The following is an 11,148-nucleotide window of genomic DNA, read 5'->3' as shown; positions in this document are numbered from 1 at the left end:
AGAGGGAAAGTGAGAAATTCCCCCCCAGAGGGGATGGCCATGCCATAGTCCATCCTCCTCATTCTCCTCTTGAGATTTTGGGCATGCACATGCATGCACGTAGTTTTCAAGCCACCGGGTTGAAAGTCCAAATCCCAAAGCTGTATCTGATGGCTGTCTGGTGGGGTCCTGGGAGGTCACAGCAGGAGGACAAGAGGAGAGCAGAGGGAACCAGCAGTTAGCATAATGGCTATGTCACTGGACACCCATGTAGTCGACCGCGGTTCGCATCCCGGACCTGGTGGCTTAAAACTCACGCCGGGCGCGTGTGCATGCGTGCCCAAGATCCCGAGGGGAGAATGGAGGAGAAGGGATTGCGGCGTGGCCATCCCCCCTGGGGGGTGATTTCTCGCTTTCTGTCTCTCTGTCTCTCTCTGTCTGGCTGGCGAGCGCACGCGCCCTATAGTGAAAACCTCTCAAAAAAAAGGAGAGCAGAGAGGCTGTCCACGAGTCTCCATAGTAGATACTTATTTAACTCTGGTCATATTTTATCTTTACATAGTATCTCATTTAATAATCAGATGAGACACCATTGTCCTTGGAATTTAAATACAATTGAATCAAAACTTCTCCCTCATTCTCATGGAGGGTCAGTTCTCTCCCATCTTCCAAGGAGCTCCTTTTTTTTTTGTTTTGTTTTGGAGAGTTTTTGCTATAGGGCGTGTGCACTCTTCAGAGAGACAGAGAGAGACAGAGAGACAGAAGGCAAGAAATCACCCCTGGGGGGATAGCAACATCACAATCCCTTCTCCTCCACTCTCCTCTTGGGGTCTTGGGCACTCACGCACATGCACCTGGCGTGCGTTTAAGTCCCCGGGCCAGGACTCGAACCATGGTCGACCACATGGGAGTTCAGCAACATAGCCATTACGCCAACTGTTGGTCCCCCAAGGAGCTCATCTTCTCTGTGTCCTCTCTCACTCTGTTTTCATACATACTTACCCACGGATTTCACATGACTCTCCCAATTATGGCAGGTCCTTTCCCATCACTTCTCCTAACAAGGACTGTAGCAGCATTCATAATTTTTTTAAAAAATCATTACATATTTCCATGACTCATTCCTTCTCCTCCATGTCTTTATTCAAATGTCACCCCACTAGGGTGTTCTCTGACGACCTAGCTCTTTTTTTCTCTTTTTTAAGAGAGATTTTTGCTATAGGGTGCATATGTACACCAGAGAGACAAAAAGAAAAAGCGAGAAATCACCCCCAGAGGAGATGGCCATGCTGCAATCCCTTCTCCTCCATTATCCTCCTGGGATTTGGGACACGGCACACACACACATACATCCAGTGTGAGTTTCAAGCCTCTAGGTCTGGGACTTGAACCACAGTCAGCCATGGAGTGGGAGTCCAGCACTTTAACCACTATGCCACCTGCTGGCCCCCAGCCTGCTTTTAATTGTGCCTAGATCCTCTTCCCAGAGACTCCCAGTTCCCCTTCTCCTGCTCTCTTCCCCCATACCACTGTCTTCTTCTGCCACATGATTTAATTGACTTATTTATCAACTCTCTTTCTATACTAGTCTATAAACTCCACACAGGCAGGAATTTTTGTCAGTTTAATGTACTGCGGAATCCCCAGTGCCTGGAACAGCACCTGGCACAAGGAAGGTGCTCAGAATCAGCAGAGTGAGTAAAGATTTTGCTGAGAACCTGAGGCGACAGGCGGTCCGCATCTTTGCTACTCACAGTGAGTCCCTGGGGCAGCAGCGTCAGCGTGACCTGGGCGCTGGTCAGCAATGCAGAACCTCACGCCCCACCCAGACCTTCCGCACTGAGGCGAGACCCCAGAGGATGCCTATGAACATTGCAGTCTGAAAAGCTCGGGTCGGATCTGCATCACAATGATGCAGACGACCTCCACTTGGATCCTAGACTTCCCTGCTCCTAAGGCCGGCAGATGGCGTGGTGGTTGGGGCGCTGGACTCCTTCGACCACGGTCCAAGTCCCAGGCCTGTGGCTTTCTTTCTCATTCTCCCTCTCTCTCTGCTTAAATTGAATAACGATAATAAAATGAAATTAAGTAAATGATAATTATTTTTAAATTAAAATCTTTTTCTTATATGTAAAATTATTAGCAGTCTCTCTGGGGAGTGGACCATGCCTAGGGGATGGGATAGGGAGACGAAACTATTCCCTAAGTATCATTTTGTACTTTTTGCATGTGATTATCAGCTATTAGAAAATGATTCAACTGATTATTTAGTTTATTATTTATTTACTACTTATTATATTACTTCTTTTAAGAGAGATTTTTGCTATAGGGTGCATGTTCTCATCAGAGAGACATAGAGAAAGAAAGCAAGAAATCACTCCTGGCGGAGATGGCCATGCCGCAGTCCCTTCTCCTCCATTCTCCTCTAGGGATCTTGGGCACGCACATACATATGCCCGGCATGAGTTTTAAGTCACTGAGTCTGGGACTCGAACCGCGGTCGACTACATGAGAGTCCAGCGGCATAGCCATTACATCATCTGCTGGCCCCTATTATCAAATAGGACACAACAAAAAGGTCTTTAGCTACTTCGTGTGGGATATATCTCCCTAGCCCCCTTCCCTGCAGCCTATGTCTGCCATCCCAACTCTTCCTCCAGGCCAGAGTAAAGAATATGGCTCTACTTGAGTAGAAGGCAGAAAAGATTGCAAGAGGTTTGAGTTTTAAAGAAAGAACAAGTTCTCTCTATTTTCGATTCCAGATAAGGGAAAATGCCCCTAGCTTACCTCTCGCCTCCCCTCAAGTGGGGCTGGTCAGGGACACAGGTTAAAAGCACCGGGACCAGGGCCAGCCATTGGCGTGGTGAAGGCAGTGGCTCCCACATGGCCACCTGTGCAGTTCACGTCTCAGACTTCACGGCTTGAAGAACATGCCGAGCACGTGTGTGTGTGTCTGTGTGTGTGTGTGTGTCTGTGTGTGTGTGTGTGTCTGTGTGTGTGTGTGTGTCTGTGTGTGTGTGTGTGTCTGTGTGTGTGTGTGTGTCTGTGTGTGTGTGTGTGTCTGTGTGTGTGTGTGTGTCTGTGTGTGTGTGTGTGTCTGTGTGTGTGTGTGTGTCTGTGTGTGTGTGTGTGTCTGTGTGTGTGTGTGTGTCTGTGTGTGTGTGTGTGTCTGTGTGTGTGTGTGTGTCTGTGTGTGTGTGTGTGTCTGTGTGCCCCAAATCCTGACAGGAGAATGGAGGAGAGGGGCTTGTGGCGTGGCCGTCCTGGGAGATGCCTTCTCACTTCCGCTTGCTGTCTCCGTCTCTCTCTAGCAAGAGCACATGACCTATAACCCCAGGACCAGCGTGGACAGTGGTGCAATTGTCGGGTGCATCACTCTGTGAGGCAGACCCACGCAGGAAAGGTTGCAGGTTCGTCCCAGGGACCCCCTTGAGCATGCCCAGCTCATGTGTGTCCCCAACACCGATGAGCTGGGGGCGATCACAGCACCAGGACCCCGCTGTGGGTCCCTCTCTCACAATAAACTCTTGTTATAATGCGCAGGAGGGCCAACAGCTGGCGTGGTGGTTCAGGAGGCTGGGTTCCCACACGGCCAACTGCAGACATGGCGGCTTGACAATCACGCCGGGCACATGTGCCCGAGGGCCCAAGATCCTGAGAGGAGAACAGAGGCGAAAGGATCGTGGTGTCCTCACCCCACCCCACCCTGGGAGTGATTTCTCACTTTCCCTCTCCTTCTATGACGAGCACACCCACCCTAGGGCAAAAGCCTAGAAAAAACTGTGCTAGGCCCACCAGGAGACTGGCAGCAGCAGCAGGCCACCATGTGACCCGTGGGGTGTTCTTGCCATGAGCGTGGACAGTCACGGCACAGCCACCTGCTCTAGTCCCACATGCTTCTGTGCCAGCCACACAGGCTCGGGAGGCCCGCCAGCTGCTGGGCAGGGAGAATCCATGTGCGCTTGGCAGCCTGACCTCCCTGTGCCCGCCAGCAGCCCCTCTGCCCCCTCGTGGAGAGCATTCAGTCGATGCTGGTCACCAGCCGGGCTGCCTCCACTGGGCCCCCGGTCCTGCCGCACAAAAGAGACGGTGAGGGGTGCCTGTGGCCAGCAGAGGACCAGGGACCTCGGCAGGACAGGGGCTCCAGAGAGGGGACAGCTGCATCCCACAAGCTGTGCAGGCTGTGGCTCCCGGATGAGCCAGCCGTGCCAAGGCGACTCCTCCCAGGCAGCAGTGGCCTGGCTTGCCAGGAGACACCGCCACTGCCCAGTCCCTGCAGCTCACAACAGGCCAGGACAACCTTCAGGCCCGTTCAACAGGCGTCGGCTGGGGAGTTGGCACCCCATGGCTGGGCTAGTCAGTTTGCTAAAAATCAAGTCGCTGGTTGCCAATTTGCCATATTTTCTGAGCTATTGAGAACGTTTTCAGATGTCTTGTTTTGTGCCTCCCTGGCCATTTTCAATGCAAAATGTCACACTGTTTAAGTGTCAGTGCGGCGGTGCGTGTGCTGCAGTCCCGGGCTGTCAGGCAGATGCTGGATGGGACAGTGCAGCCACGTCACAGGGGACTGAGACTCTACAGGGTCAAGACGAGGGCCTTAGGCCTGGGCCTGGGCTGGACAACTGAATAGTGGGGGTTTTCTTATGTGTTCGTTTGCCTGAGGGTGCATGCACATGTATGGGGGGGCACCCTCCAAAGGGCCTGGTCATGCCTCAGTTCTTTTTTCCCTCAATTCTTTTTGCCTCCAATACTTCCCATGTCAGGATCCTGGCACACGTGCACACTCAGTGTGTTTTTCAAGTCGCCAGAGCCAGGACTCAAACCCTGCTTGCTGGAATCAGCAGTTGGCATAATGGCTATGTTGTAGGACTCCCATGTAGTCAACCACGGTTCAAGACCTGGACCCGATGGCTTAAACTCAAGCCAGGACCCAGATCCCGAGAGGAGAATGGAGAAGGGATTGTGGCATGGCCATCGCCCTGGGGGGTGATTTCTTGCTTTCTGTCTCTCTCTCTCTCTCTGTCTGTCTTTCTGGTGAGCACACGCACCCTATAGCAAAAACCTCTCCCCAAAAAAGAAAAAAACAACCTGCTTGTCATGTGTGGTCTAGCTTCCTCTGTGCAGTCCCTGGCCACCACGCTGCGGCTCTGACCCAGTGTTTTAGGTAAAACAGAAAATTGCTCAGGGTGGGCCGGCAGGTGGCATGGCGGTTAAGGTGCTGGATTCCAGATGGCTGACCACAGTTCGAGTCCCAGACCTGGTGGCTTACTTTCTCATTCCCCCCTTCTCTTGCTCTCTCTCTCTCTTTGTCTCTTTGGTCAAATTAAAAAATAATAACAAATCAAAAAAAAGAAAACTACTCGGGGAATTTTTTTGGCGGGGGGACAGTTATCCAGAGGTTGGAGTAACAGACGAGTATTCTTTCTTCTTCGTGCACTTCCGTTCACAATGATTCACAACGATTTCCCATTACACAGACAAGGAAAGAAAATTCCGGCAGCCCCCTTTGTGCATGAAAACATGCATCAAAGCCAAACGAGGCCTAAGGAGCGGCTCATTCCCGGAGCACTGTCACCGCGACCCTCCCTCTTACCACGCGCGACAACGCATTTCTGGCACGCCAGCTAACTGTGTCCCTTGCCGCACGTCCGGCGAGGCTCCCTCGTGTCAGTCGTATCAGGCCCCTCTGTCATTTTTGGTGGCGTCAGAAGTGTCTCCCCTGTTTCCTTATTTCCAGTCATTTTTGTAGTAGACTACGGAGTGGCATGCAAGAGAAGCTGTTCGGAAACTCGGGTGAAGCGGTCAGCCCTCCTTTGGAACGCAGCTTTCCTGGCCGGGGGGCAGCTGCCATGAGAGCAGAGTGCAGGCCCGGACTCCCCATCACAGTAGTCCCGGGCACTCCCTCTGCCTGGTGGCACTTGCACACGTCCAAGTGAGGACTTGAAAGCTGCGCTCCGAAGCCACTGCATCAATCTCTCACACCCCCGCACTGCTCCGGTGACTGCTGGGCCAAAACTGAGCGGATGGCTGCCGGAGCCCCTCACTGGCGGCCGCGCATTGCTCGACATACCAAAACCTGGACTTGGCATGTAGAGTGGGAAAGGGTGTCACCAGGAATATAAAGGTGGCTTCAAGATGGCACGTGGCAGAGTAGAGGACTGCGTGAAGGAAAAGCAGGCAGATCAGAACCGCCCATTTCTCCAGCCACGCAGCGCCTCTGCATTACCGTCTGCCTCTTCCCGCTAGAGAAGCTCAGGGGCCCAGTCAGAGCCTCTGCATCACGAAGGCCCGACTGACCCCAGGCTTCGAGACCAGTGTAAACCCTACCAGTGTCTGTTTTGAGACTCTGGAATACTCTACCCAGGAAGATAGGCCTTTCCTTGGGATTTATTATTGTTTTGTGTTCTTAGAAAGGGAACAGGCTGGCCAGCAGATGGCATAATGGCTATGTCGCTGGACTCCCATGTAGTTGACCGTGGTTTGCGTCCCGGACCCGGTGGCTTAAACTCATGCCAGACGCGTGTGCGTGCGTGCCCAAGATCCTGAGAGGAGAATGGAGGAGAAGGGATTGTGGCGTGGCCATCCCCCCTGGGGGGTGATTTCTCGCTTTCTGTCTCTCTGTCTCTCTCTGTTTTTCTGGTGAGTACATGTGCCCTATAGCAAAAACCTCGAAAGAAAGAAAGAAAGAAAGAAAGAAAGAAAGAAAGAAAGAAAGAAAGAAAGAAAGAAAGAAAGACAAAGAAAGAGAAATAAAGAAAGAAAGAAAAAGAGAGGGAGGGAGGGAGGGAGGAAGGGAGAGAATAGGCCAGGCCCAGCAGTAGCATGGAAGTGAAGACACTGGATCATCCATGGCTAACTGCATGATTCGAGTCCTGGACACAGTGGCTTGAAAATCACGCCAGGCATATTTGCGTGTGTGCCCAAAATCCCAAGAGGAGACTGGAGGAGAAGGGACTGCAGCGTGGCCATCCCCCTGGGGGTGATTTCTCACTTTCTCTCTCTCTCTCTCTCTCTCTCTCTCTCTCTCTCTCTCTCCAGCGAGCTCACACACCCCCTATAGCAAAAAAGAAAGGGAACATGTTCTCCAATGAGGAATAGATGAGGTGCCCTTCTGAGGTCTCCATGCCAAAACTTCTGACATGCAGTCTCTCACATGGGGCCGGACTCCCCAGACCATCACCCCACTGCGGGTGGCTCCGGCAGGGCCTGGGCTGACCAGTGAGGGTCGAATGTAGACTAGGATGGGGAAGGCTTTCAAGGACTTTCGTCTAAAGAGGACCGTGCTCGGCCTGGGGCCATTAGCTCCTCTCCCTGCCCGGCCGATGCGCTCAGACACCGCTCTGACACCTGCAGTTCAGGGCCTGTGGGAGGGGCCCTTGCCCATGGCGCCCACCAGGTCAGCCTGCGGGGGACTTACCCAACTCCCTGCCCACGGCCTTGACCTTCCCTAGTGTGGTAAGCCCCGGTAACACACTCAACGCTAAGGGGCGACGTTTCTTTCTCAGCCTTCTTCCCAGCCACTTCCTCACTATTGTGGGTGCATCCATTTCGGGAGCAAACGTCCATCTAGCGGCACCTGGAGCTGTGCTTAGTTCGCACTGAAACCGGCTGCTTCTTCATCCCTATCGGGCCCTCGCCCACTCCTGCCAGCCAGGGCTCTAGCCAGCTATGGCGCCCTGCCGCCCCTCATCCCCAGCCCGGTCCCACCGCGCTCCCTGATCACTCAAAATTATATCATGCCACAGGGAACCGGAGCCCAGGCCACTCCCTCCCACAGCTCTCCCTGACTTTCACTCCAGTCCAGCTCCAGAAGCCCCACCTCGGAGGGTCTTTCCCAGTTAATATGTGGGGGCTTCAAAAAGTTCGTGGAAAGGGGGAACTACATTGGTTTATTTTGGTGCAAAAAGTTTCTGAACTCATTGCAGCTTTTTCCTATCAGTAACTTTCCTTCTTACTATTATTTGCTATAGGGCACATGTGCTCAACCAGGTGAGACAGAGGGAGAAGGAAAGTGAGAAAGCTCCCTCCATCCGCGGATGACCATGCTGCAATCCCTTCTCTTGAAATTTCAGGCAGACACATGCAGCACACGCACCCAAGGTATTTTTCAGGCTGCCAGGTCTGGGACTCGAACCACGTTTGTCCATGTGAGATCCAGCCACCTTAACCTCCTTGCTACTGTCTGGCCCCCCAATATTCACTTTCCATGTACTTTTCAAAGGCCCCATTTGTATGTGCCGGGTGCCGAGCTGTGGAATGGGCGTGTTCTGATGGACTCCTAGGAAGGAGAAAGGCAACAGAGATCTTGGGAGTTAAATCCCTCTGCTAGTTAACAGCAGAGCCGGGACTCGGTGCTTCAGTAAGCCGAGACTGCCACTTCTCAACCGCACGCAGCACACCCAACACTAAGAAGGCTGTGGTCCTCTGTCCCGCCCTTCCCGGTCATCTACTCTCCACCACTGACAGCAAAACAGCTGTGCCGGTGCACGGGGGTGCAGGTGCACGGTCTGCTAGAGTTCCCATCTGCTCTCTTGCCTCCTAGAGCCTGAGGCCTGTGGAACGCCCAGTCCCTGATGCAGGAATGGGAGGCGGAGGGGGAGGGGCACCAGTGTCATTCCATACATCGCTTGGTCTCAAGATAAACTGAGCCAGGACCTGAGCCACCGGGGATCCCGATTCGCTCTGGTCTGGATTTGCTCCAGAACTGGTCCAGAGCAGTTAGTTCCCAGGAAAGGAGAATCCTAGGAAAGTGTTTGCCTCACGTCGGACAAAGAAGGTGAAGGCTGGTGGCACGTTCATGTCTTTGGAGCAACTTCAGACATGGAGTCAGCATGTAGGCCAACCACAGGAGCGTGAGCGTGAGTGTAAATGTGAGTGTAAATCCTGCTTTGGCCGGCCTGGCTTGGCAGGCCCTAGTCCTTCCCAAGGACAGTCCCAAGCCCCCCTGTGGAATCCAGGCATGCCACCACCCTGTTCCCCTCCAGGTTTCTGCCAGCTCCCCAAGGTCAGGGGGAGCCCCAAGGGGCACAGCTCCTCTCTGTCACCCCTGCTCTTACACCCTTCTCCACTGGAGGCCACTCAGGCCCCTGGCCAGAAAGAGTCAACCTAAACTCAAAGACTGAAAAAAAAAAAAAAAGGGCTTTAATAAATACGAAAATCTCCAATAATGACTCTGCTCAGCTCAGGGGCAGCAGGAGTGGAGTGGGGACCCTTGGTGCTGAGTGAGGATAAATTAAAAGTCCCAACAAGCCAGTGACATTATGCACAGAAAGAACGGGGTTAGGCTTCCAGGGCGAGGTCAAGGTGACAGGGCCTCCTGGCCCGGCTGTCTCTCCCCCTTGTGGAGCTGTGGTTCCCAGAGGTAGTGGGGGAGGGAGAAGAGGCGGAGCAGAGGAGCCAAAGGCACTGTCTCCCCACAGGAGAAGGGGGTCCTCGGCACAGCCCTCCCCCAGCACAGGCCTGTCCTCTTGGTCACACAGCCGGCCGCTCCCTAGGGGCCCGCACCTTCCTTCTCCAGCTCTGGCGCACTCAAGGCCTCTGGGGCTGCTAGAGACAGAGGGGAGAGGATGAGAAGATGAGAGGCATGGGGAAAGGCCCTGGGGGCAGCACACCCCGCGGGCGCTCAGGGCTTCCCACGCCCCTGCTGTGTGACAGCCTGCTTGCTTGATCCCCCTGAGCTTCGGGAATGTCACTTGCAGAGGTAATAACTAACAGCCCCGCCAGGTCGTCGTGAGGGTGGAGCAGAATGGTACATCGCTGCACACAGTGGGCACCCCCTCCCAGGCACCCCGCGGTCCACCAGTAACTGCTGCCCCAGGACTCCTCACTCACACCGCCGCCGGGCTGTGCAGTGGGGGCAGCACCGACTCTCCGGCCCCGAGCCGCAGGACAGTGGCAGTGAACAGTCGTCCCGCTCACAGTGAGGCACCCCTGCCTGCTGCAGGACAGAGCAGATGCTGAGGGCCCCCAGAGGACGGGGCACGGTGGCCTTCAGCCTCTCCAGGGCTGTCCACCCCCAGGAGTCTGCCCTCCCTCGGAAGGCCTCCCCCCACCAGGTCAAGCCCCATGCCCACCTCAGAGAAGCCCCTACACCCCACTTACCCCACACCTGCAGGTGATGCAGCTCATCTCCCCAAAGGGGGGCACAGAAGGGTGCCAGCTCTGGCTCTCTGGGAACCACTGCCCCGCAAAACGGCAGCCCCGGGGCCCATCAGCCTGCATGGGGTCTGCTAGCTGGGAGTGGACCCCTGACCCCACTGCTGGGAGGGAAGGGGGGAGGATCAGCCCAGAAGGGCTAGGTGTAGCTGCAATCCCCAGCCCCAAGCAGTTCCTGGCGCTTCACAGGCACCACCTTTGGGTGGATGGAAGGGGGCCAGAACCGGGCCCTGGGGCCCCTCCAAAACTTGCAGGTCCTTTGCCACCACGCTCAGAGCCCTGGCTTAGGCGAGGCCCGGGCATTGCTCAGTGAGTGCCAACTCAGTCGAGAGGTCCCCCGCCCTCATGCTGCACCTTGGTGCCCACCCCTCACCTGGACACTGTTTGCAGCAGTCAGTGGGGTTGGCGCGGACAGGCTGGGCACAGGCCAGCCGGGGACACTGCACCTTCTCACAATGCACTTCTCCAGTGCCCCCCTGTAGGGACCCATTGAGTAAGAGGTGTCAGGAAATAGGGGGGCACATAGCCTCTGACCTCTTCCCTCGCCTTTCCCTGCTTCAGATGAAATACCTCTGTGGCCTTTTACTCGCTTTATATACCTGAACTTAGATCCTCTCTGTGGCCCTGCAGGTAGGTACTGTCGTGCCTCATGTGGGAGGGGAAGCGGGGCTGGGAGCTGCGGGAAGCGCCAAGACTCACATGGAGCCAGCAGCTGGCAGAGCTAGATTCAGGCCGGCAGGCTCCCCTTTCCTCCAGGAAGCTGACTCAGAGCCCAGGGCCGGTCCTCACACTGTCTCCAACCTAGAGCTCCTCCCCAAGAATGGACTTTGCTCCCCTGGCGGCCCCCACCCCATCTCTGCAGACCTGGCTCTGCAGACCCACCTCTGCAGAGGGTTCCCCACGAGAAGACTGGGCAGCCGTACCTTGCACGTGCAGACAGCACACTTAATTAAGCCAAAGGGGGGCACGACGGGGTGCCACTGGGTACCCGCTGCCCGCCCGCCCCGGTCACCA

The 11,148-nt window shown here is 54.9% G+C and overlaps 1 protein-coding gene across 5 annotated transcripts in view; it reads right to left on the bottom strand.

The window, feature by feature from the left end:
- Positions 1-9,098: 9,098 nt before the first annotated feature.
- CHRD (chordin) overlaps positions 9,099-11,148 on the bottom strand; it is a gene marked incomplete at its 5' end in the record, with an annotated part of 8,506 nt that continues 6,456 nt past the window's right edge. Inside the window, 4 exon segments of one of the 5 annotated variants that reach the window (XM_014592522.1) lie at positions 9,099-9,525; positions 9,811-9,916; positions 10,081-10,238; positions 10,508-10,610. In XM_014592522.1, coding sequence (XP_014448008.1) covers positions 9,470-9,525; positions 9,811-9,916; positions 10,081-10,238; positions 10,508-10,610 — 423 coding nt within the window. 5 annotated transcript variants of the gene reach the window in all.

This window comes from Tupaia chinensis, unplaced genomic scaffold (genome assembly GCF_000334495.1).
Source record: "Tupaia chinensis unplaced genomic scaffold, TupChi_1.0 Scaffold000708_1, whole genome shotgun sequence".
Lineage (NCBI taxonomy): Eukaryota > Metazoa > Chordata > Mammalia > Scandentia > Tupaiidae > Tupaia > Tupaia belangeri.
This window is presented reverse-complemented; position numbering and strand designations above follow the sequence as displayed.